The sequence below is a fragment of the Nyctibius grandis genome, chromosome 1, assembly GCF_013368605.1.
Source record: "Nyctibius grandis isolate bNycGra1 chromosome 1, bNycGra1.pri, whole genome shotgun sequence".
Taxonomy (NCBI): domain Eukaryota; kingdom Metazoa; phylum Chordata; class Aves; order Nyctibiiformes; family Nyctibiidae; genus Nyctibius; species Nyctibius grandis.
Window position 1 is genome coordinate 69,147,368 of NC_090658.1, and position 27,683 is coordinate 69,175,050.

The 27,683-nt window shown below is 41.3% G+C and overlaps 1 protein-coding gene across 1 annotated transcript in view; it reads right to left on the reverse strand.

The window, feature by feature from the left end:
- The window catches only part of LAMA2 (laminin subunit alpha 2), a 400,132-nt gene extending 374,120 nt beyond the window's left edge, over positions 1-26,012 (reverse strand). Inside the window, 1 exon segment of the mRNA XM_068416012.1 lies at positions 25,891-26,012. Within this exon segment, the coding sequence (XP_068272113.1) occupies positions 25,891-25,975 (85 nt within the window). The 5' untranslated portion in view covers positions 25,976-26,012.
- Positions 26,013-27,683: the final 1,671 nt, after the last annotated feature.

Below are 27,683 nucleotides of genomic sequence, written 5' to 3' on the forward strand. Positions count from 1 at the left end.
CACAGGCAGGGACACCTTTTCACTAGACCAGGTTGCTCAAAGCCTCATCCAGCCTGGCATTAAACACTGCCAGGGAGGGAGCATCCACAACTTCTCTGGGCAGCCTGTTCCAGTGTCTCATCACCCTCACAGGAAAGAATTTCTTCCTAATATCTAATCTAAATCTACCCTCTTGCAGTTTAAAACTGTTCCCCCTCATCCTGTCACTACATGACCTTGTAAAAAGCCCCTCTCCCGCTTTCCTGTAGGCCCCCTTCAGGTACTGGAAGGCTGCTATGAGGTCTCCCTGGAGCCTTCTCTTCTCTAGGATGAAGAGCCCCAACTCTCTCAACCTGTCTTCATAGGAGAGGTGCTCCAGCCCTCTCATCATCTTCGTGGCCCTCCTCTAGACTCGCTCCAACAGCTCCATGTCCTTCTTATGTTGGGGGCCCCAGAGCTGAACACAGTACTGCAGGTGGGGTCTCACGAGAGCAGAGTAGAGGGGCAGAATCACCTCCCTCGACCTGCTGGCCACGCTGCTTTTGATACAGCCCAGGATACGGTTGGCCCTCTGGGCTGCAAGCACGCACTGCTGGCTCATGTTGAGCTTCTCGTCAACCATCACCCCCAACTCCTTCTCCTCAGGGCTGCTCTCAATCCATTCTCCGCTCAGCCTGTATCTGTGCTTGGGATTGCCCCAACCCACATGCAGGACCTTGCACTTGGCCTTGTTGAACTTCATGCAGTTCACACGGGCCCACCTCTCAAGCCTGTCAAGGTCCCTTTGGATGGTATCCCTTCCCTCCAGTGTGTCGACTGCACCACACAGCTTGGTGTCATTGCCAAACCTGTAAACATGAGAAGGATGCTCCTGATCTTGGAGCAGAAGAAAAGTACTTATCTCCAAATATACGGTCAATTTTTACCTTTGAGGGGTTTGGTAACACAGGTGATTGAAACTGTCTCAGCCAAGAGACAAAAAGATGTTCAGAAGTGGAAGTTTCATGAAAAATTATTCAGAGCTGCGTAACTTACTTTCTCCTCCTCGTTCCCTGTTGATACCACCACTCAAAGAAGCTCTTAAACTTGCATGACAGTATCTTGACAAAATGCTGTGGTCTATATCTGACAGAGTTCAGCAGAAGAGAAACCTTAAAATCAGGCCCACAGTTACAGGGGTTTGCCTTATAGCATCATCTGAACAAATCTTCCCTAATTCACTACCTAATCTGCAGGGAAGTCAGTGTAACATCCTAGCTCCTTCTACTGTCTCCTTGTTTCACACTGTCTGGTTTTCAGAGAATAAATATCTGGCCTACTGAACATTCTGGGCTCAAAATAAGATTCAGGGTCTCCCATATCTCATCTTTGAATATAGGATTTATATAGCAAATAATTTTCAAGTTCATTTCAGATAGTAGAAGAGGGAAGAAGACCACCATGGGGAAAAAAGCGACAGAAAATTACAGCAATACAAAAAGATGCAAACAGCATTTGCTTTTCATGTTTTAGTATAAGAAAATAAGTTGCAAGGCCAAAATCTACATAGCTTTTTAGAAATTAAAACACAAGTCAAAGGGTTAAGGATAAAATCTTCAGTTTGTGACTCCAAGACACTGCATCTAAGCCTGAATCTTTCTTCTCTGCAAAAGAAAACCATACCTGCTTCAAAATTCTGAGCCTAACTAAATTCATATGTAAGTTAAGGCTTCCCTCATTCAAGAAAAGAGACCACATCAGAAGGATGGATCCAGAAGTTCAGTAGGCCTCCAAAATCTTGAAACAGCATCCAAACTCTTTGGAGTGCAAATAGCAAATCAAGCATCCACAATCGCCCATTATGCCCACTAGGACCTACATTTTTTAAAAAATTAATCTTTACTGTGGCTCTTTCACCCAATTAAAATCAATTAAATTCTAATAAAAGGCTTTAAAAAAAAAGTATCTGGAGTTCATCTGACCTTAATGACATTACTTAAAAATGTTCATAGAATCCTCTGCTCATCAGGTAACTTTATGTATGTTCCACACGCTGCAGAGAGTTTAAGGAAAGGCTCCACAAATCCTGCCTCTCCCAGCTCACAAGCCCTTTATCAAATCTCTACTTGCCAAAAATTTAAGCATGCTTAAAAGGCATTAAATTGTGCTAGCCCACTGGCCACATGTACCAAAAGAACCCTCCACTGTGGTCATGATCTCAACATTGACCTCCAGGTCATGCGTAATTGCAACTCATATACTCAAAAGGATAAGCAGACTTCCCAGTAACAGTTGTTTGTCATGTCTGATGCTGTTGAGGCAAAGAATCTTCTGTTGGCTCAGCTTTAGATAGAAAGTACAAGAAAATCTCAAAGGAAAACTGCTACATTATATTTTGTTTATTGAAGTTCAGTGGCACTATAGCCAAGTTCCTTTCAGATAAAACTACACAAATCTAGTGAGGTATTAAGCATGAACCACACCTATTCTCTGAATGTAACAGAGACCACAGCTGCTCCTTTCACAAGACTCTGGTTTTGTCATGCTACACAAATGCAATCTTTTTTTTTCCTTCTGTACACAACATTTCTGTTTTACAACATAAAATCAGGTTTCCAAAAATTCTGATCATATCCTGTGCCCTTGGAGATTTGAGAAAAGAACTGAACACTTACCCACTTTTCCTCAGAAAGCATCATGACACGTGTGGCAACCTATCCCTTGCTAAAAATCACAGTCTTTACAATGCACTTATTAGATCTTAAACACCCTCCCTGCCCCCCCAAATATTATTAAGAAAAGATTCCGCTGGGAGAGGAGGAAAAAAAATACAGGAATAGTCATGAAAAGTTGTATACTGGTAACATGTGTTCTAGTAGAGTCAGTTTATATCTCAGTTCCTGTAAATTTGGATGCCTTAAGGCTGGTCTAGTAATAATAATACAGAGAATCTGTCCTGGTTTGGCCCAAACCAGACCAATTAGTCTTAGAGAAACCAAGGTCACTGCTAAATTCCTCACTGCTTAGGAGTGAAGAGCTGAAGGGGGGTCGCACCTGCAGGGAGGATCAGACAGGGCAGGTGACCCAAGATTGACCAACGAAGTATTCCATCCCACACACGTCATTCTCACTTTCCTATTTATCTCTAACCCACTGCCTCCTGGAGGTGGGGCCCAGGAGGGAGGGGCCCTCCTGTCTCCCACTGACTGGTACCAGCTTTGCCAGTTTCCAGTTAAAAGCCTGCAGGTGTGATGGCAGGGAGCTACTGCATTTTCCCCTCTGCCTGTGCTGGGGGGAGCTACTGCATTTTCCCCTCTGCCCGTGCTGGGGGGAGCAACTCTGCCTGAGGAGGATTTCCAAGCTCTCAGTCTTGGTTTTGTATATATTTGTATATATTTGATTATTTCTATTATTATTGTTATTATACTCTTTTTCATTATTATAGTTTATTAAAACTGTTTTAACTTTCCAACCCGTAAGTCTCTCTCTCCCTTTTCCCTTTCCCTTAGGGTGGGGAGGGGAGAGGGTTAACAGAGAGCATCTGCCACCTGGTTAATAGCTGGCCCAGCTTTAAACCGTGACAGATTTATTGGTGCCCAACGTGGGGCTCGAGAGAAGCTCCAACAGGTTGCTCTGATAAGTTGAATCCTGGCTCTGGTGGGAGGAAACCCAGAGAGCTCAGCTGAGAGAATATCAGATTTCTTCCTTTGAGATTTACGAGGGGTTGGAAAATTAAAACAGATAGTGAAGATGGTGATGTCATTTTTGAATGCTGTGTTATCTCGACTTTTTATAGAGTTTCTTTCACAGTTGAGTATTGCAATGATGCCTTACCTGACGTGGGCACTGTGTTATTGCTTGCTTCTTATGAATGTTTACATGCAGTTTAGCAGTGGGCGCTGGTCGAAATGTATTGTTTTGGTATGGGGTTTGATACTGATTTATGCTGTGATAAACTGGGCAGTTAATATTCCGATCTCTTATCTCTATGACACAATGATGGGCAGCTTTAATCGCGAATCAGTAGCAGCGACTTCATCTGCACGCTCCAGGAGTCCTTTAGCTGATTCTGTTAATGATTACACTTCCAGTTTTACTTTGGGAAATAGTACCTTCTCCTTTTCTGCCAAACTGATTCCACTAGATTTTGCGAAATTAGGATGGTGCTGTCTAGGTGGCATGTTTTTATTTTTGGTTGTCCTGAATGTGTTTCTGATGTGGGATAAGATTAAATATCGGTGCAGGGACAGTTGTAGGTGTTGTGCAGCCACCTCAGATCCTACAGCGTGTGCTGCCGCTATAGCCACTAAATCCACTGAAACCTTGGCAGCCTGCACCACAGCTGCTACACCCCCCAAGATGGCCACTGCAGCTACTCAGACTCTCAGCACTCCCATGACAGCCACTGCATCTACTCAGACCCCAGCATCTATCGAATCTGTACCAATTGCTCCTGTAACCAGGAAGAAATACTGAAAGAAATCAGCTCATGAAGAGAAGGATGATGACTCAGAGCCTTCTAAGGCAGAGCCATCATATGACCCAGGTGAGGGCCCTTCTCAGGCAGAGTTAGGGCCTGACACAGAGGGGGGTTTCCTCAATTGTCCTTTTAAAGCAGACCCATCACAGAAGAAAGGTCCTTCTAAAGCAGAACTATCACAAGAGGAGGACTCGGACGTAGAGATAACCTACCACTCCTTATCCCTGAAGGACCTGAGAAATATAAGGAAAGACTTCAGCCGTTATGACGGTGAACCTATTATTACCTGGCTGCTCTGATGCTGGGATAATGGGGCAGACAGCATGCAATTAGATGGCAGAGAAGCCAGACAGTTGGGATCCCTGTCCAGAGATGGTGGTATTGATAAGGCGCTCGCAAGAAAGTCAAACACTACCAGTCTCTGGAGGCGACTCTTGTCAGCTGTAAAGAGCAGGTATCCCTATAAAGATGATGTTATGAGCCACCTAAGCAAATGGACCACTATAGAAAAAGGTATTAACTACCTTAGAGAACTTGCTGTGCAAGAGATCATTTATAGACACCCACGGGAAGTTGTAGATCCTGATGAAGTGGAATGCAACCGATCCATGTTCCAGAAGGTTGTGAAGAATGCTCCACCGACATATACCCATACATTGTCAATATTAGTATGGGGAGAAGATGCTATGGCACGTTCTACTGTGGGCGAAATGGCTAACTGTATGCGACAGTATGAAGATAGTATTTCTTCCCCACTGCAGGCACGCATCTCGTCTGTGGAAAAACTGACTAAGGAAAACAAGGACTCATTTAAGCAACTGTCAGACAAACTGTCCAGGATCGAGAATAAACTTGACTCTCTACCTACACAGGCGCGCTTTGCAGCTGTTAGGAGCAAACGCTCTCCTACAGGACCAGCTCAAAGGAAACAGAACACATCACGAGGTATCCTGTGGTTTGCCCTGCGTGGTTACGGGGAGGACATGAACAGATGGCATGGACAACCTACCAGTACCCTACAGGCACGAGTACGTGAGTTGCAAGCTAAAAGAAATACCAGAGAGAATTTTTCTAGGAGGATGGCTGCTCCAGTTACCAGTGAGCAGGACCCCAGTCAGGGTAGATGGGCCTCAAATCACTTTTTCCCAAGTGTGAATAGGAGAAATGAAGGTCCAGTCCCTGTGAGCAGCACGAATCCATTTCTTAATTAGGGGGGCCCTGCCTCCAGCCAGGTGGAGGAGAGGGACAACCGAGTTCATTGGACTGTGTGGATTCGATGGCCTGGCACATCAAAACCACAAAGGTATCGAGCCTTGGTAGACACTGGTGCACAGTGCACCCTAATGCCATCGGATCATAAAGGGGCAGAATCTATCAGTATTTCAGGAGTAACAGGAGGATCTCAAGAGTTATCTGTATTGGAGGCCGAAGTGAGCCTAACTAAAAATGAATGGAAAAAGCACCCCATTGTGACTGGCCCAGATGCTCCGTGCATCCTTGGCATAGACTACCTCAAGAGAGGGTATTTTAAGGACCCAAAAGGGTACAGATGGGCCTTTGGTATAGCAGCTGTAGAGACTGAGGACACTAAACAGCTGTTTACCTTGCCTGGCCTCTCAGAAGATCCTTCTGTTGTGGGGTTGCTGAAGGTTGAAGAACAACAGGTGCCAATTGCTACTGCCACGGTGCACCGACGACAATATCGTACCAATCGAGACTCCCTGATCCCCATTCATAAACTGATTAGACAATTAGAAAATCAAGGAGTGATTGGCAAGACTCGCTCACCCTTTAATAGTCCTATATGGCCAGTGCGAAAGTCTGATGGAGAATGGAGATTAACTGTGGACTGTCGTGGCCTAAATGAAGTTACGCCACCGCTGAGTGCTGCTGTGCCAGACATGCTAGAACTTCAATACGAACTGGAGTCAAAGGCAGCCAAGTGGTATGCCACCCTAGACATTGCTAATGCATTTTTCTCTATTCCTTTGGCACCAAAGTGCAGGCCACAGTTTGCTTTTACCTGGAGAGGTATCCAGTACACCTGGAATCGACTGCCCCAGGGGTGGAAACACAGTCCTACTATTTGCCATGGACTGATCCAGACTGCACTAGAAAAGGGTGGAGCTCCAGAACATTTGCAATACATTGATGACATCATTGTGTGGGGTGATACAGCAGCAGAAGTTTTTGACAAAGGGAGAAAATAATCCAAATTCTTCTGAAAGCTGGTTTTGCCATAAAAAGAGGCAAGGTCAAGGGACCTGCCCGGGAGATCCAGTTTTTAGGGATTAAATGGCAAGATGGGCGTCGCCAGATCCCGATAGAGGTGATCAACAAAATAACAGCTATGTCCACACCAACTAACAAAAAGGAAACACAAGCCTTCTTAGGTGTTGTGGGTTTCTGGAGAATGCATATTCCAGATTACAGCCAGATTGTACGCCCTCTTTATCAGGTGACCAGAAAGAAGAATGATTTTCAGTGGGGCCCTGAACAACAACAGGCTTTTGAACAGATTAAACAAGAGATTGTGCATGCAGTAGCCCTTGGACCAGTCCGTACGGGACAAGATGTTAAAAATGTGCTCTACACCTCAGCTGGGGACAATGGTCCTACCTGGAGCCTCTGGCAGAAAGTACCAGGGGAGACTCAAGGTCAACCCCTAGGATTTTGGAGTCGAGGATACAAGGGCTCCGAGTCCAATTACACTCCAACTGAAAAAGAGATACTGGCAGCATATGAAGGAGTTAGAGCTGCTTCAGAGGTAATTGGTACTGAAGCACAACTTCTCCTAGCACCTCGATTACCAGTACTAGGCTGGATGTTCAAGGGTAAGGTTCCCATTACCCATCATGCAACTGATGCTACATGGAGTAAATGGATTGCATTAATTACACAGAGGGCTCGAATAGGAAACCCTAATCGCCCAGGAATCTTAGAAGTGATCATGGACTGGCCAGAAGGCAAAGACTTCGGAATGCCACCAGAAAAGGAGGTGACACGTGCTGAAGAAGCCCCACCATATAACGAACTACCAGAGGATGAGAAGCAGTATGCCCTGTTCACCGATGGATCCTGCCGTCTTGTAGGAAAGCATCGGAAGTGGAAAGCTGCTGTATGGAGTCCCATACGACGAGTCACAGAAGCCACAGAAGGACAAGGTGAATCAAGTCAATTTGCAGAGGTAAAAGCCATCCAGCTGGCTCTAGACATTGCTAAACGAGAAAAGTGGCCAAGGCTATATCTTTATACTGACTCATGGATGGTGGCAAATGCCTTGTCGGGGTGGTTAAAGCAGTGGAAGCGAAGCAACTGGCAGTGTAAAGGTAAACCTATTTGGGCTGCTGAACTGTGGCAAGATATTGCTACTCGGCTAGAGAAACTAGTCGTGAAGGTACGTCATGTAGATGCTCACGTACCTAAAAGTCGGGCAACTGAGGAACATCGAAACAACCAACAAGCGGATCAGGCTGCTAAAGTGTTCCAAATAGATTTGGACTGGGAACATAAAGGTGAACTATTTTTAGCTCGGTGGGCTCATAACACTTCAGGTCATCAAGGAAGAGATGCAACATACAGATGGGCTCGTGACCGAGGGGTGGACTTAACCATGGACTCTATTGCACAGGTTATCCATGATTGTGAAACATGCGCCGCAATTAAGCAAGCCAAACAGTTAAAACCTTTGTGGTATGGGGGGCGGTGGTTGAAATATAAATATGGGGAGGCCTGGCAAATTGACTATATCACACTCCCTCAAACCTGCCAGGGTAAACGTTATGTGCTTACCATGGTGGAGGCGACCACTGGATGGTTGGAAACATACGCTGTGCCCCATGCCACTGCCCGGAACACTATTCTGGGCCTCGAAAAGCAAATCTTGTGGCGACACGGCACGCCAGAGAGAATTGAGTCGGACAACGGGACTCATTTCAAAAACAGTCTCATAGACAACTGGGCCAAAGAGCATGGCATCGAATGGGTATATCACATCCCCTATCATGCACCAGCCTCTGGGAAAATTGAACGGTATAATGGGCTGTTAAAAACTACCCTGAAAGCAATGGGGGGTGGAACCTTTAAAAACTGGGATAAGCATTTGGCACAAGCTACCTGGTTAGTTAACACCAGGGGATCTATCAATTGAGCTGGCCCTGCTCAGTCAGACCTTCTACATACAGTAGAAGGAGATAAAGTCCCTGTGGTGCATGAAAGGAATCTATTGGGAAAAACTGGCTGGGTTCTTCCTGCAACGGGCAAAGGTAAACCCATTCATGGGATTGCTTTTGCTCAGGGACCTGGATGTACTTGGTGGGTGATGTTGCAAGATGGTGAAGTCCGATGTGTCCCTGAAGGTGATCTGATTCTGGGTGAGACTACTTAAGTCTGAACTGTATGTTGTTGCTGCATAAGTGTCTTTCAGGTTAAGACAGTGGTGATGAGACCAGAGCTTCATCAAGTGGCGTCCAGTAACCTCCTCGAGTCTGACATCTTTAACCTGCAACCCGTGGGCACGAACCATGACAAAAGAGAGACTGCTAGCCAGAGAGACTGCTGAGAGATTGCTAGCCAGATGGAAACCCACAATCCTGAACCAAATGAACTTAATGAACTTTTTGTATAGAGATGAATCATTAACTAGTGATATGTATATATATATTTGAAAACGAAAAGGTAGTGGTGATCTGAGTATGACATGAATGGTATGGAATAAGGGGTGGAATGTCCTGGTTTGGCCCAAACCAGACCAATTAGTCTTAGAGAAACCAAGGTCACTGCTAAATTCCTCACTGCTTAGGAGTGAAGAGCTGAAGGGGGGTCGCACCTGCAGGGAGGAGCAGACAGGGCAGGTGACCCAAGATTGACCAATGAGGTATTCCATCCCATACATGTCATTCTCACTTTCCTATTTATCACTAACCCACTGCCTCCTGGAGGTGGGGCCCAGGAGGGAGGGGCCCTCCTGTCTCCCACTGATTGGTACCAGCTTTGCCACTTCTGCAGTTAAAAGCCTGCAGGTGTGATGGCAGGGGAGCTACTGCATTTTCCCCTCTGCCCATGCTGGGGGGAGCAACTCTGCCTGAGGAGGATTTCCAAGCTCTCAGTCTTGGTTTTGTATATATTTGTATATATTTGATTATTTCTATTATTATTGTTATTATACTCTTTTTCATTATTATAGTTTATTAAAACTGTTTTAACTTTCCAACCCATAAGTCTCTCTCCCTTTTCCCTTTCCCTTGGTGGGGGGGAGAGGGTTAACAGAGAGCATCTGCCACCTGGTTAATAGCCGGCCCAGCTTTAAACTGTGACAGAATCTCAATGAATTTCAAGACATCATCACTTGGCATTACATACTATCTTTGCCTTATAAATATAGAAGCCGAGTTCCAGATACGATTCTAATTTCTTGGGCTAATTTATTTTTCAGAAAGATGGAAATTAAAGTACTTGGAAAAAAATGAATCAATAAACTTCCCACAGAAACTTTTGAAAGTCTTTCTGCCATCCTCAGTTCCTAGGCACGTGATTCTCACTATATCAAAGCTTCCATGTTCTCATCCTCTCTTCCTTGACACTGTAACCCTATAGCGTATGGAATATTTTACAGACCTCAGTTTCTTTATGTGCACGCAGAATTCTTTGCATTATCCAGATCAGATGAGATTAAATTATTGCAGAATAAAAACTATCATCTTGACACTGTTCCACTATGAGAAGAACGAGGGTTTCCTTCTCTTATCTCCCCTTGGTTTTACAAAAAAACTCTCAATCATACTTATTTCCTGAATTCAACCTACATGCATTTCAAAATGAGAGCTAGAAATATGCTTCCCCCTCCTTTCATAATGGCAATCTTTAATATCACAGCTGCAAGTAATATTTTACTGATGCAATTTCTTGACAGAAAAGCTGAGCTATAAAGCAAATCAAAACCACGACACTCTAACTCTCAGTGAATATAGCTGTGTAATAAAGTGGCCACAGAAGACTTTGGTAGTTGGTTTCTATTACCAGTTTTACCACTGAAAACTTCAGTTGTATCACTTTGTATGTCATACAAACTTTTGTTTGCCTGCAGTACTTGTAGCAAGATATAGACAAAATATGGCCATCCTGTCGTACTCTAAAATGACAGTGCTAAAGAAAAGCAGTATTTGAGTTTAAAAAAGTAGGTCTCAGCTTCTGGCTTGTTTCAGTCCTGGTTATTTCAGCTTCAGTCTTAGCAATACTGCAAGTATTGCTCACTTTCTAGGACTTCATTTACTGTCACCTCCACTAAGTGGTATTTGATTTGTGAATTTTGTCACTCTTCCACATCTAATAAGGCTTCAGAAATACATTGCTGAAACAAACTGAATAGCTTCAGTACAGAGAATTTATCCATATTTGCCTAGAAGGATTTAAATCCATGTTTTCCACCTCCTAGGACACGGGCCCAAATTTCAAACTAGTTGAGAAGGAGAGGGAGGGAGTAGGTATTTTTACTTTTCTTACTCGACATGTTTTCCTATGAATTATTGAATATTAATTTGGTCCAGAGAACAAAAGGAAGCATAAGTTTTCAGCCATGGAGTCTAGCCTAGTCTAGTCTTTCAACATGAGAGGTATGTTGTAATTTCACCAATATTTTTCTCATTGCTATTCTTTCTTTGCCCTTCTATCTATACAGTATTGGTCTCCATTACTAATTATATAATCCACTATTCACTTTTATTAGTTTTTTCCTCATCACCTGCCCTGTTTTCTAACAGTATCAGGGTATCAGACAAGAAAGTAAAGTGCCTAAATTGGGGGCAGTTAATCTCTCTCTTTAGATAAGAGCAATTCTCCTTCAGAAGACAAATCAAAGTACTTCAGACTTGTACTCTGAAGTGCTGTATGAAACAAAATAACTATATAAATGATTGATAGAAAGAATATCTCCCTAATCAAGCTACATGTCTAATGTTAACTGGTATAGATACTTCCCCCAGCACTTTATGTCTCAGTGGCTTGGGTTTCTGTGGCAGCTTTCTTTTTTTGATTATGCTTCTGAAATGCCTCATTGAGAGAGAAATAATGTTAAGACACTTAAAGCATAACAGAGAGCAGCATTCCTCTCAAAACTTTCCTGATTCTTTACAAATATGAAAATCCTTAAGTGAGATGGGTGGCTATTGTGTAACACCACATATTTTAGAGCAGAAAGACACCGAAACTCTCTCAGTGTAATAATGAAATGTTCATTTTAGAATTCCCTTCTAAACTTCCGATGGAAGTCTGCCCAGGCAGAAAAAAGGGAAGAGACCAGACCTTGTTATTTTTATTCACAAATTCTATTCAGCACTCAGAGACAGCAAAATAAATAATTTTATTTGTTCATATCAAATTTTGCTGTTAAGAGTTCGATTCTACAGACAATGTAATCTATTGTACATCATTTCAACTAAATGAAAAAAAAATGCTTACTTTGAGGAAGACAAATCACAGTAATTTCATCATCATGGTGAAAAGTTTTACTGCCATTGAAGAAACATGAAAGCAGTTAGTTAGCCTGAAGATGCTGCTTTGAATAAAAGTATCTCTACACTTAAATGTAGCATAAAATAATACTTAACTGCACTTGAACGAAACAGTCATGTAAACCACAATTGCTCATCATTTGGAAGTGAGTCTACACACAAAACTGAATACAATAATGTTTTTCCCTTTGTGATAGCAAACAGTTAATCACAGATTACAGGACAAACAGGGATAACAGAAAGCATCCATTTATAACAGAGGTTGATTTTGGATCCAAGCTTGTTTTATCTGGCCGTATCAGCAATACTACAGGAAACCACACTCAGATTAGAATGCATAAGGTTGAAAGATTCACAACGTTATCAGATTTCCCATGCTGCATACTGTTGCTCTGGGTAGCATCTTAAGACTGGTAACACAATCCAGATGCAAATGTAGGACATTATTTTTTAACCTTCATTTAAATTTATAACTTCCTATTTATGTTGCTCAAATATCAAGTTTCCAAGAGTTTATTAGAAAAGACAAAAAAAATATACCACGACCTGATTTAGAAGGTCACTAAACTTCTACATCCTTCATGCATTACTTGTCCTTCTAGGGTCTGACTGCAAACACAAAGCATTCTGCTAATAACAATAACTGGATATTTTTCAAAAATCCCCTACTGAGCATGTAAGCACTTGCAGAGTAAGAACATTGAAAGTGTAGCAGTCTTAAGGAAAGGACATTAGCTCTACCTATTTAGACATCGCTTTCTACAGCCAGCTTCACCATCCTCTCCACACCACTGAAGACTGTCTTAATACAAATATTACATTTTAAAAACACATACTTGCCATGTTGCTATACAGGCCGGGGCAGGGGGGGATGTGTCTAATCATCCATATTCACAAAGACTGCAATAACAGGATATATCTGAAATATACATATCTGTGCATGATGGAATGCATTGCTTAAAAAGCATCAGCCAGAAGAGTTTCCTGGAATATTGTGCTGGAATAGGAAAGGAAACCTGACCCCAGCCTCTCTCTGTTTGGGTCAGTATGATTCAAGCAGATCAGTTACAGATCTTAAAGAAAATGAATAATCCCACATCACACATTTCAAATAATTGAACACAACAATAGACCAGAGAGCACCTGTCTTCAGAAACGTTGCTATTTTTCAAACGTACATTCTGGACAATGCCTCTTCCTTCGCAAAAAAAAACATAAAAACTGTCACTTTTTCTGAGGAAGACAAAGGCTGGCACACAAATGGATGTTATTCTCAGACAACAACGTATTTCCGAGAGGAACACTACTGCTGTTCCTGGGCCTACTGAAATAATACCCTTGAGCCTTTTTTATCAGGCTGAAGACTGAACCACGAACAAACTATTCAAGGTGTGTGCAGCTCATCTTTTCCTTTCCGGTCTTGTGCTAAGTAAACCGTCAGATCCAAGGATAAGTTCTTCTGTGGGCAGAAGTCATGAACCTACTAGATTTAATAATGTTAGCAGAATAATAATATTAATTCAGCGTTCCATTATACATCCACTATATCAAAAGCACAATGCACTTATCTAAATAGCAGTGTACAAGCTTCATTTATGAATACGGAAAGAACAGCTTTGCTCACCTTCCAAGTACACATCTGTTCTAGATAGACACAAGCAATTTCCATTTAATGGAAGTTATGCAGAGACATGCCATAGAGAGAAAGGGGATGGAAGAATAATAATAATACTGGAATACAAAAGGCTTCTTACAAGGGTGGGAAATATGACCTGTCTCTAGTCTAGAATGTTCTTAAAAATACTATTTAAAAAAGCAAAGTGCATCAGAGTAGCTACAATTTCCTTATTTCTTTCTCCTTCCATTAAATCAGTCTATATTGCCACAGCTAGGCCAGATCTAGCAAACAATCTGTCTGCTTTAAACTACATGGTCTGTAACTCAGGTCTATATCCATAGTCTAATATTAAAAATACAGATTCACTCAAAACTGTTCCCAAAATCTGAAAGTCCTAGATAATTAATTAATTTGGAATTTTAATGCCGCTTAGTAATATGCAGTAATTCTAAACATTATATATGTTGCATCTTAGGTAGAGTGACATACATTGTGATGAAGCCAAAGTCCTCCATTGTATAGTACAGCATACTGGGGACAAAAATTGAGTTAAGAACATGCAAGAAGATCTTAGTAAGATATAACATCCACTAACAATAACCAGAGTTAAAATTTCAAGGTTTGTTTTAGAACAGAGCTGCAAAGATATTCAGGAAGAAAACAGCTTGCATGTGTTTGCTAATTTAAAAAAAAAAAAGTAAATTATTTAAAACAAATACACTTTTTCTTTCATGCTAATTATATTTCCCAGTGGAAACTAAGGCCGAGACACAACATATCTTAAAATCTCTTTACGTTCAATAAGCCTAAATATACTCGTACACATTAAATCCACCTTAAAACCTAAAATAAGGTGGCAGATACAATAAGCTTTGCTAATAAAATTGAATCTAAATTCTTGTAGAATACGCCTCTAAAACCTTGAGCTTACTTCTTAAGACACTTTATCCAATAAAGGCTGAATCCCCTGCTCAAGTTTCTTTGCAGTGGTAAAAATTACAAAAATTATTTGTACATAAAGAATTATATACCTATTTGAAATTACAACTGGTCAAGTTTTTCATAAAACACACATAAACTCATAAGTGCATGTGTAGGAGTGTTTAATGTTCATGAAACAGAAGAGTGGGATTCTAGAAGTACCGTCTGATGACATGCCAATCAATATTTTGACACTCACAGATTTAGAACAGATGTTTCTTCAGCCCAGCTGATACAGTGAAAACATCTCAGCTTGGACACAGAAAAGTTTAATTCCTAACAGAAGAGATTACTATGGATCTGTATGTGTCATTTTAAAGAACTTCCCCTTGCATGCCATTTCCACAATTAGTTTATCTTAAAAGCTAATTGGTTTTGTTCACTGTTTAGGTACTGCTATAAAGTCAAGGGAGCCCATACAAAGATAGAAACGAAGCCTCATTTAAACAGGAAACAACACTAAATGCTTCTTAATAGCTCTCTGTAGCAACTCGCTCTCTAGATTTCAACTACAGCTAATACTTCAGTTTAACTATTCATTCTGACAGCTCTGGCTCCTCTTATTCTTCCAGTCGTTGTAGAAATAAACGACTTACGCATATGTTCAGCAGAACATTAAGACAGAACAAAATATTATGTTCTGGGTTGTATGCTCCCTTTATAAGGACTGGGAATGAAATTCTTGCCTCGAGGAAGTCAATAGGAATTTCACTGTAACTTCAAACAAACTAACTTTCACACTAAAATGAGTACACATCACATGCTATTAGGTATTTTACTCAGATATTTCAACTAACAGCCATAAAGGAAAACCAGGTAGTGAATGACAGAAAATTATTTCCTTGGACTCTCTGTGGATTTGGTTTAGCAGGGAATATGTAAGTTCTGTTTCACTTCTAGAAAATAATTGTACAGGAACTGTCATACTGTAGACAGATGCTACATTTTTAAACTAATTCCAGAAGTGATTTAAAGGTCTGCTATGCAAAATATAATGGCTTTTTAACACGAAATTTAATAATTACTCAAGTTTATGAAACAGATTGAGCAGCGTAATTTCATTTCATTCTAGACTGTCTTTGAAACTAAATGTTATATTACAGAGGTACTTAGATCAATTAATGGATTAATTCATCAATGGATTTTCAATCAATTTGAAATATTTATTTTCATTCCGTGCAGGCAAAATTCCTTCTAATTCCTAGAAAGAACTCTATTCCATGGGACAAGAAGAGTCTAAAACAGTGCCCTTCACACACCATGTTCAAAGTCAGTCACCTGAGCAGCATAAATGGTCCTCCAGTCACATCTGACCCTGGGGGTCTGCCAAGTAATCTTAGGCACACGCTACTCAGCCACTCGGCTTTTTTGCACAAAAGTGATAGCCCATGCAATGGTTACTGTGAAGAAAACTTTTTGTTGTCATTACAGCAAAATATAAACATAAATAAAGGCTGGTAATAACAGAGGAAGAGAGGTAGTAGTTAAAGTCCACATTATGCATGTTATAGTAGGGGTTGTTTTCACTTTGCATTTATCAACAAGCTAGGGCAACAACTTATATCAAAACTGCTTAAGCCTTACTTTTCCTAACTTATTCAAACTGCCTGTGCAGCAGAATTTTCTGTGCTGTGATTCTTCACATTTCCAGGCATAAGTCTTCCTATGGAAATATTTCCAACTAAAATGAAGGAAAAGTGAGACAATGAGAATTTCTTGCATGAGAAATGTGCAACTGGTTTGTTTCACAAATGCACAGGACTGAGGCAGAAGATTAAAAGCAGTGTCTACATTCGAGCTACAACAGATTTCACCATTTTTGAAGCAGACTGCCTACAAATTACCCCATCTTCCACAGAGATGGAGAGATTCGCTTGGAAAGTGATGGTCTATAAATGATCATCTGTAGAACTGGAATTCCTGAGGACGCGTAGCAGCTTACAGTTAGATAAGGCAGAACACTTGCTACTTACTGAATCTTTAATAACTGAGCCATAAGAAACTGGCTCCACGCTGTTTGACTGAATGTTGCATTTTCTCATGTTAATTGAAGGAAAGAGGCTCTGCAGACCACTACTAGTATTACAACAAATTACTGAAGAACTTCCAATGTTCATATCGGTCAATTCAATTTAAGCCTAATTCCATCCCAGCCAGGCATATACCTTGTCAAAACCTTTGTGAATTCCTCCATAAATTGAGTTCTTTCCTTTTTTTCTGTGATATCATAGTTTAAGATACTCAGGCATATTCTCAAATGCTCTTTTGAAAACCCATGTCTACTATAATAGCCTTTATTAATATGTCTAATACAAATTCTTTGAAGGCTTATCCATATAATATACAAAAGCCACTTTGGCTCTTTCTAGCACAACATATTTATCCATGTATTTACTAATTCTGTTCTTTATCATGTCTACAAATGTGTTCAGCCCTAAAACTATTAGTTACAAGATCACTGTGTGAGACCTTTTTAAATATTAGCATCATATTTGCCAGCTCCCATTTCCCCTCTAACGAGGCTTTTCATATAACCTATTTAACAATTGGTTATATAATGTCATTATCGGCACTTTCACACCAAGTTCTTTTCTTTACATCCCTCCATAAATATCAAATTCAGATACCTATTTCCCCTAGAGCTTCTGAGCTGATACAACTCATCAGCCTTAATCAATCTATATCTAGGCTGATTCCACAAACATTTTCATGCCAACAACAAATCCTATACCCAGAGTTGATAACTTAATAAATCAGCGTTTCTGTCCCCCTGTACCTGCTGTTTAGATCAAAACCCTGAGGGCATTAATTGTCTGTGTCTTCTATAATGCTAAACACGATCAGAAATTACTGTATATCTCTCATAAGTTTGCTCATCACCATAATTTTCCTCTTGAACTAGTTTATACACATGATCCAGCACCATGTCACCTTCTGTATATATGGCACTTCTATTTTAATCCTAAAGAGCCTAGAATACGAAGACAAGGCTTAACATCAGCAAAGGTTAATTCCTGAAGCAAAAAGCTTGCTTTATTAGCAGTCATGTCACAGAATATCTAACTATTTTTGTTTTCATTTTTACAGACAGACATAAATAGCCTTCTCTCCCGAACTTTTCACCTCAAAAAGCCCTTATGTTCCTCAAGCAATGTTTTTAAGATGAGCACTGTCAAACTGTACATGTATCAGTAAGCCATGTGTTCAAATTAAAAGCCACAAATGGCTAAAATAAAAACCAGATTTTGTATAGATAATGAAAACCATAGAAACACTGTGCAAAAAAACTATACACACAGTTTTACTCTCTGTCCAAAGTAACATACTAAACCAAGCACTGATCTCTCTCTTACTAGTGGCATACATGCAATTTTACTATTTTGAGTTATATTATGGGAGTTAATCAAGATGAAAGACAGCGGGTGAAAGCAAAAAGCAGATCAGCAAAATAAGTAGTTGCATAAGAAACCGTCACAACCTCTGAACCCCAGAAATTTTCATTAGATATTTTGGGACAAATAGATATTGTAAGTAGAAACAAAGTACTGTACAAACAGCCACAGATGTGTTAGTATCATGAAGCACTAATACAGGAGAACACAGATGCATCCATTGATCCCTTTAGGTATTACCACTTAAGAAGGACAGCCAGAGGAGAAATAATGAGAGTAACATTACTGACCAAAGGATAAGGTGTATCTTCAATGACTACACAAATGACTCAGTGCAACAACCTGAGTTCCACTTCATTCTTCTCAGACAGTATCTAATTTCCCCAAGAACTGGCTCAAGCTCTTGATGCTGATTATTATTATTATTTATTATTTATTACTATTATTATTGTTATTATTGTTTTTCCCATCACTTTTTTATGCCACAAAAGTTATTTCAGCAATTAAACCATGATCTTCAAAGTCACTTTTAAATAACTTCTACCAACATGGCAAGCAGGCTCGGTGCATTTTCCCCTCTAGTTAACAAGCTATGAAGTTGATGATATAAGCATTTTACTATTAATTTTGCTGGCAAATGACCACCTTATTCTCCATGTCAAAACTGCAGCTGGGGGAGGAAACTGGAGTTGCATGCATAATCAATGACTATAGAACATGCATGTAAAAGCTTCCCACCTACTCTGAATTTAGAAAATATTTGCCATATTTACTATATAAGTATACCAAAAGCGACCGGGAGGGAGAAGCACACTCACACAGACCCTAAACCCACACAACACACAACCTTAATACAATGGAACTAATTTAGAAGGCTGTGCCCAGCTGTGGAAAGCAACTGCTTAAGAGAAGAATTCAGTGTGCATATTACAAATATATTTTTCAATAAAATGTCTAGGGTTTTTTCCCACGGTAAAGAAAACCTTTCTTGTGTGAGGGTCCATTCTTCTTTGAAAAGGAATGATTAATAGAAAACATTCTCCAATTATATTAAAAACAAAAGCCAATGAGAAACATACTCTGTTTTATGCCATGTGCTGTGTATGGGAATTCTTATATTCACAGTTTGGGTTTTTCCACAGTTGTCATAAAAGGTGACTAAAAAATTATCCACAGGGATGAAATGGTACAAGGAATTTATTTTTTCAGGTAGTGTTAACAAATTCACACATACTCACACAACTAAATCAGATGTGTAACTTCATCACACTCAAATCACCAGCTCTGGGATTTGCGCAAACGTACATGTTCTATTCCTGGTGGTTCCAAATATGAAATTCAAAAGCCCTGTATGTTTTATTTATGTCACTTTGCATTCTTTAAAAGGCATGGATTTCTTCTTGTTTCATAGAGCTCTCTGGCTTTCAGAGGAATCCAGACTACTCATATTCCCTACCATTGCAGACAGGTTATCATGGCAATAGTTATCATGGCATAGTTATTATGGCAACACAGTATTTTATCATACATATTTAGAAGCATAGTAATATGTACAAGTAATGCTATTTATTTATTCCTTCTCCCAGCCTAAAAATTATTCAGCAACAAATGCATAGCTGTAGTTCTGCATTCCCAGTGCAGGATACACTTCAGGGAAGTTAATATATAATGCATTTCCCTATAATTGAGATTATCCAGATATTTCTGTGGAACAGGATTACAGGCTGTTGAGCAGCTAGCATAAACAGAGGAATACATTGCCATGCCCAGCATCTTCCATCAAAACCTAAAGGTAGCTCAAGTGAAAGTGGCATCTAAAACTCTCAGGGTTCATCTGAGGAGCTGGTGTATATATAGAAAACCAAATTAAATCCAAAATCAACTCTCACTCTTACAGGAAGTGTGCAGAAAAACAGTGTTTCTCGTTTCTTTCTCTTGCACCTCTAAGTTTGTGATTGCCAACCCCTAGCTTTGCTCCATTTTCTTACAGCAGTGGGAAATATACGGTATGTTCAGAGCCATTTTCTAAACTTTTCCGATGAAGAATTCTTCTGATGCTTTCTAACTGACCTCAAAGGCTGCCCCCATTCATTGGACTAGGTGAAGAATGACAAGATATAGTCATTTGCCATTAAAAAAATCAATATAGCTACCAAAACAATTTTTAAAAATCCTATTTCATTCACTTTTTGGTATTTTTCTTTTTTATTACATCTTAAATCCATGAATTATGAAAGTAGTAGATTCACATGACAGTTGGGACAGAACAAGGTGTTGTAATGCTATTTGGATAATCCACTCTGCAGGAATGTTCATTATTCTTCCTGAGGTTTCACAAGAGTTCCCTGGCATAATACTGCTACAGCTGCTTTACAGTCTAACATTATTACAAGGTCTGATTCAAAGATAATGTCTGCTAGAGGAATCTGGCAGGGAGCAGTGCCCTAGGAAAATCCTTGTGATGCTAAGGTGTAACTAATGGAGACCTGAACTGCTGAAAAAAATGAGGGTAGTAACAGCTATTTGCATTTTGCAAGAATCCTGAGAGATCTTTATTTCTCAGAACAAAAATCACACAAATTCAATTTCCTTTTTCTGGAAATATTAGCATTTTTCTAATCAAAATAAAACCTAAGGGGAAAAAAGAAAAAAAGAAGAAAGGTCTAATCTCTGCCTTATCCGTGGTACAGAAGTGGTCCAAAAATCATTGCCATTTTCTTTGGTACCTCTCTTATCTATATTTTTGGATTGAGAAGACCATCAAAACTGTGGAAAAGCAGGAACTAGGAACTGGCTGTCAACTACAGCAGCCTGTACAAGAGAACAACAGGTAGTCATCAGCAGGAGCCAGCTCATGAACTAGCTTTATCGGCAAACATCAAGGAATTCCCTTTCCTGTTTCAAAGACGTGGACGGAGTCAATATAAAATTTAGCAAATGTAACATTTTTCTGTATTTTACATCTGTAAGCAAGACTTGGTCTGTATTATTGTTAGTGTGGCCTGAGTTGTTAGTGTGTGACACACTAGCTCTCAGATATGCTAGACAGAACTCTCATTCAGGAAGAAAAATATCCAGTAATTAAGGGCTTATTATCTAAGAAAAGAGTTGGGAAAGAAAAGTAGACAATCAGGTATACACGCTTGTTCACATTTGCATGTATTTGTGTCCGTTTACCATTCCTGACCTACAAATATAAGGAGTCTGGACTTCAGGGGAAAAAAAAGGGGAAAAAAAAAAAGCAATCCTGCATCAGAAATTCATGCTGCCTCTTATTCCAAAATACTATAATCTCCAAAAACTGTCTTATCCAAGTAGCTGGATAAGAAATCAGAACATGTGTGGGTGGATTCCTTCCTCCAGCCTGAACTAATTAAAAATGATTGTTTGCTGAATTATTTTAAAGCAGATTTTTGGAACAGGTTAAAGAACCACTGTTCTGACTTTAGCATTTCAAGCCTAATAAGAAAAGATTCCTGTAAAAAACTTGTAGGAGGAAAAATTAATAATAAGGGATTTAAACATAAAGTGCATCTTATGTTTTTATTTGTTGCCTGGAGAAATTCACGCATTCTTGTACAAGACCTACCTCATCCAGTTTGGCTGTGGTTATTTCAAGTTAAAGCATGTACACAAAAAACCACACACAAATTCATGTCTCCAGTCAGTCTGGGCAATTCTACCTATTTCTAATACCTTAGGTTGGCCTTTAATGTTTTCCTTTCTCACATGCTAAACCTGAAACACATATTAATACCCTCTGCTTTCACTTTCTCAACTGGTATTAAACTATAAGAAAATAATGTAGACAACAACTTTAAAGTAAAAAGTTACGAGCGATCACAACATATTTTTGAGAGCAGCATCTCCTAGAAGTCTGGGGCTGGTTAATCCCTGTTGATCTAAATACCCCTAAGAGAGTTTCTAGAACTGATCAGTATCTGTCTTGTATACATACATTTTAAAAATAATAATAAAAAAGAAACAAAAATCCTGATTTCCAGATCACCAAAAGTTTATCTACAAAAACATCTAGTAGCACACAGAATAAATGTAAAAGGGGTATACATAGAATGCACTTTACTGCAGTACACTTTCAGTGAACGAGGCTCATTACCTGTTATAAAATCTTGAAATCGGATTAAAGAACTCCTTTTTATAAAAAACGTACACAGAATTTTACACATTGTAAGACCCCCACCCTCCACAATGAACATACTCTCTTTCACATTCTTGAATCCACAGCCCCACATATGTTGACTAACCAGACTGAATGGATTAGATAATGGCTAAATTCTACCTTTCCTCTCACAGAGAAAGTACTTTGGTGCTCTTTCTCCCAAACAGCCATTGATTTTCAGTTATCATCTTAAAGATTTCTACATTAGTTTCAAATTTGGTTGATATTGGACAACAGCTTCAATATTTATTTAGGTGAGAACAAGCCAATAAACAGAGCAACCACCTAAGCCTTGTTCTCTCAGGAAAGCAGAATGCAAATTTACCAACAATTTACCAGGCTCTGAGCAACCTGGTCTAGTGGAAAGGTGTCCCCACCCGTGGCAGCGGGGTTGGAAGTAGATGATCTTTAAGGTCCCTTCCAACCCAAACCATTCTATGACTCTATGATTCTATGATTCTGCTTTACCAGATTACATTAACAAAGCATCTGTTTTTTTGTCTCCAGAAACAGAGAACCTAAGTCCACGCCACATTCTTCAATCTTAATATGTGAAATATTAAAATTATGTCCCATTATCTCTCTTGACTTTTCAGAGTACTGTGTGCAATATGCACACCTGTACATATGTGGGAAGGAATCTTATAACTCCTCATTTCCATGAGATAACACAGAGAGAATAGTTTTGAACTAAACTCTGAAAACTCATTTTAAAAAACTACACCTACAGACAGACTTAAAAATATTGACCAACCTGCCGCCATCCACTGCCTAACAGACTGGCACCAGTCATATTCTGCTAACACTAGGCTGACGTTCACCCCTCATTTCTCTTTCAAGTGAGAAATTTCCCTTTGACTTTATAAGCATCCTATATATGTCAGCTCTTGGAGTCAACTTACACTTCCTATTTGTGAGATGCTAAGAAACACCTGCACTCCATGAGTTATCTCCACTGATGTCAGCAGCTGACAACACAGATCAAGTTACTGTGCAGTGTATGTTCCTTAGCCCTGTCCCTAATATTCTCACCTTTCACAGATACATAGCTTCAGTTCTCTCCCATGATAGATACTTAGACTTTTTAATAAAAGAATGAATTCTTAAGATCAAAAGCAAGTTTTTTATTCCTTTCTAAACTACTACTAGTTTCTCTCACATTCCACAGGAAAGAGGATGAACCAAGGTTCAAGATTCAAAAGGAACATTATATAGCACTTCAGTAAGTTTGCCTTAACTGCAAGCTACGCATACCTTTAAGAAACACTGGTATAGAATGCACATGCCCTTCTGGTTCTGATTCTTCCATTTTATGAGACATTCTACATGACTACTTAGTGTTCAAACAACAGAAGAACAAATAACGTGTAACTGAAAAAAAAACCCCTTAAAATTAACTCCAGGTTTCTGACCACAGTAAATCTTCTATGAACTGAAAAATAATTTTAAAAAAAACCTAAGCAAAAACAAACAAACAAAAAAAACCCACAGAATTACAGAGTGTTCTCATCTCTGAGGTGCAAAATGTTCTTGAACTGTTCTGTTCTAAAAAACAACATGGGAATTCACAGTGATGTCCCAAATACTGTTTTTCAAAGCACTGCAGCTCTGTTACATAACTTTCTCTGCAGACATCCGACTGGTGCTAACAATTAGAGGGCAGTACTTAGCATCCAGCACTATGGTTATTACCAAATAACTATTAAGTGGAAAGACAAAAGTTCTAAGTCTAAAAGCATAAACTATGAGTCTAGTAACATTCTTGTACATGTTAAAAATCCCCCAGGACTTCAGTGAAGTCAGGCTTTTCAAACTTTTTGCATTAGAGAGGAGTTCATTACCTCATTGCCTGAACAACACAGTGATATCTACATAGTGCTAGCACCTCCTAGCAGCTGTAACAGATGTTAGAAATTTGGAAGACAGTAAATGGCTTAAAAATTTGGCAGACCAGCACCTGAATTCAACTGTGAGGTCTAGAAGGTCCCATCATCACATTATTAACATTTAATCAGGAGTCCTAATGCTCCTCACTGAATTACCAGAACTCAGTTATAACATAATACTAACAATACAGCAGTTGAACACCCAACACACCCACTTCTCATTTAAAAGGAAAATAATTATCATATCCCTTCACTGCAGAGGTTAAAAAAGCCAAGATACTGCAAAAGGAAAATTACATTCTCCAGAATTGTCTCTGTGTGTGAGTGAGGGAGAATAAAAGAAATGCAAAATCAGTATTTTTCTAGTTGAAAAATGAATTGGCTGGCAGGGGAAAAAGAAGAAAAAGAAAAAGCAAGAGGAAAATGCATAGCATACTATATCTTAAATACTCTGCTTTTAAAATCTCAGTCTTCAGTGTTTATGAATAAGTCATCATCTAACACAGCTTAATTCTGGATGAGTTTTTATCAACTGTCATTTATCCTCACACAGTAAAATTAGTATTAAGGAGTCAGCTGCTTGAAACACTTCTTTCACTAAATGATAGTGCACCATGTTTTCCAAAGTAAACCCTAAACCCTAAAAATTCCTAATCCAAAGTGTTCAGCCTATAGTGCGACATCAAGGTCAAAGACAAGCTGTTATTCTAGTAGCTTTAATTAGTTTTATGTTAACACACCCATGGTATCTCCTTACTGGATTCTTTTTAGCAAGGCTAAAAAAGTGAAGAGCAGCAAATGCAGGCACCAGAAGGAATACTGCCAGCTGAAGAATGGCTTTAAGGATTTCCTATGAGAGCTGACAGATTTAATAAAGTTTATTTCTCCCGTATTTGTACATCACCCTTTGGATCTTTCCACATCACAGTAATTGAAAAAGAAAATAAACAAAAACCCTTTAGTGTCAACACACCTAAACGCTGTATAATGGGAGATGATTGTATGTGTAAGACACGGAATGAATATTCGTGTAGGATACAACTGATGCTGATTCCAGTCGTGGTCAGTTTTTAACAACGAGAAAAGCTTTGTTACTGGATAAGTGCATCAAATTGTCACCTTAAGTAAAAGCAGCCCGAGCAGCCCGCATTTGTTTCAGTACAGCGCGCCAAGCTTCCCCTCATCATGCAGATGCCAACAGACGGGCGCAACACGGGGAGAGGGTTGCCAACAGATTAGCCTGTAGAGACTATGTGACGCTTCAGGGACCAGGACATGTCGTCCAGTCGTCTCTAAATTATATTAAGTACGATTTGCCCCTCCGTGTTCAGTCACAACGCAGCTCATCTGCCACGCTCTGAACCGTGACTTTACCTCTTAATAAAAAAGAGTGTGGGGGAGACTCAAGGGGGAAGAGCGAGCGGGAGACAGAACGCAACGGGGAGCGCAGACCAGCTCCCCGTCCGGTTCCCCGCCAGTCAGGTTCCCCGCCAGTCAGGTTCCCCGCCAGCAGCGCCCGCCGAGCCGGGCGGCCCTGCCCCGGGGCGGGGCGGCGGCAGCGCGGGCGTTACGCGGGCGCGCCAGCGGGGCTCGGCGGGGCGGGAGCCCGCGGCCCCGACGGAGCGCTGCTCTCAGGGCGATGCGGGCTCGCTCCCGGCGCCACAGAAGCTCTCGGCCCGGCCGCTGCACCGGCGGTGGTGCCCCGGCAGCGCTCCCCCGCCGAGTCCGCTCCACAGGCTGGGGGTTACTTGTCACGCTCGGTCCCTGTCCCCTCGACCCCCCGTCAGCACAAGGACTCCCGAGCCAGTGGCAAGTTCACCTCCCCCTCTACGTCCTCCGCGGCCCCGGCCGGGGCGAGTGAGGCACGGGCTCCCTGCTCCCCTGTACCTCTTGGCGACGGCGGCGGTGGCGTCTGGCCTCGGCTGCCGAGCGCCGCCAGGAGCAGGAGGAGCGGCAAGCTTTCCCGTGCCATGGCTCCCGGGCAGCCGAGCTGCTGGCTCGTCCCGCCCCGGGCCAGCCAGGCGAGTGAGCCTCCGCCGCCCGAGACAGGAGAGGAGACCCCGGTGTCCCGGGCAGGGAGCAGGACACACCCCTGCCCGCCCCGCCGCTCTCCGCCCCGCCGGGCAGCGTCTCCGGAGGCAGGCGAGGCGCGAGAGCGAGAGGGGCCGGTGGGGCCCCAGGGGGTTAAAGCCGGGCGCTACCGCCTTAGGAGGGGACAGCGCTGCCCCAGGCTCCCCGCGGAGCTTACCGCGGTCGGGCGCGCACCGGTCGGCCGCCGGAGCCCGCGTTTCGGGAGCGGGCCGGTAGCGCCGGCAGAGCACCCGCCTGCCTCTCGGCGCCACTGGCACGAGGTGCCGCGCGAGGCACGTGCCCTCCTGAGGGCTGCGGCACTCGCTGTGAGGGCCGGCCCCGGGGTGCCGCCGGCCACCGGCACCCTGCGCTCGCCGGGGTCGGGCCCTGGGGATCCGAAGAGTGCACGGAGCCTTCCTGGAAACTTCTAACAATTTAAAGCCGAAACATTTACTAAGTTATCGGAGAGAGATAAAAATACCTGTACTGTGCGGGGGAAAAGAGCTTTCTGGGTAGGCGTTCAGAAAACTGGAATTGCAAATAAGCCAAGTAATACGTTTTTTCCTGCTGTGTCTGGGAGCAGTATGTCAGCGCAAGGCACATAAGGCAGGAAAAAATCCATCCTACTGCATAAAGGAAAAATTAACGTTGCATTAAAATAAAACGCTGATTAAAATCTATTGCATAGTTTTCCTAAAGAAAAAAAATTACTTTAAAAAAGTCAATAAAAACCGATTTTGATAATGGAAGGAAGTGAACAGCAAGGCTTCAAACCTGCGTGTAGGCTTACTGAAAAAGTACATAACAGATTGTTAGAGCTGGGCTGAACTTACAGCGTGTCTGCACAAAGGCACAGAAATAAGATTGTGCTAGCAGCCCCTTTCTGACTTGTGTGGTCACCCTCACATCTTCACAGATCTCATAACACAGCGCTTCAAACTGAGCATTCTTTGTATTTCACAGAGAGTTTAAGCAATTATACGTATTTCCTGACATAAGCAGTTCAGTATGTGTGCATACAAACACATCTTTACTCGCTGAAGTCAACCTTGAGCAAGGCTAGGGGTAAGTATGCGCAAGGCTGAGTTTGATACATTGCCTGTTGTAGCTCCCAAACCACAGCCTTTTCTGTTGGTAAATTTGTCTGTTAGCCCAAACCCAAATTCAGGGAACGCGGCATTTTGTATATAATAGCCTGTTAGATGCGGCAACACAGCGTGCTTGTTTCTCTCACCATCATCCCGCCCTGAGCAGACTCGTTCGCTCTTTTCGCAGTGACCGCTCACTTTTGAGGTTTCACCCTGAATGGCCTGGGCTCTGCTGCTGGTATTCCTGGTACCAGACACCCATTGCTTCCGCGGCCTTCTAGAAGCTGCTTCCCCAGTACAGCGTGGCAACAATAATGCTCTTATATGGCTCAGCCATTTGTCACTCATAAGTCAATGGAAAATACTGCAGCCCTCTTGCCAAGAGATGATGTAGTGGCCTTCTGCACTTCTTACTGGGAAACCCAAGTTCAAGGTTCATCTTGATTGTTTTCATGTTGTCATCTGTTTGCTTTGTTGTGGAAGTATACATCGTGAGCTGTGAGGGACAGAGAGGGAGACAGT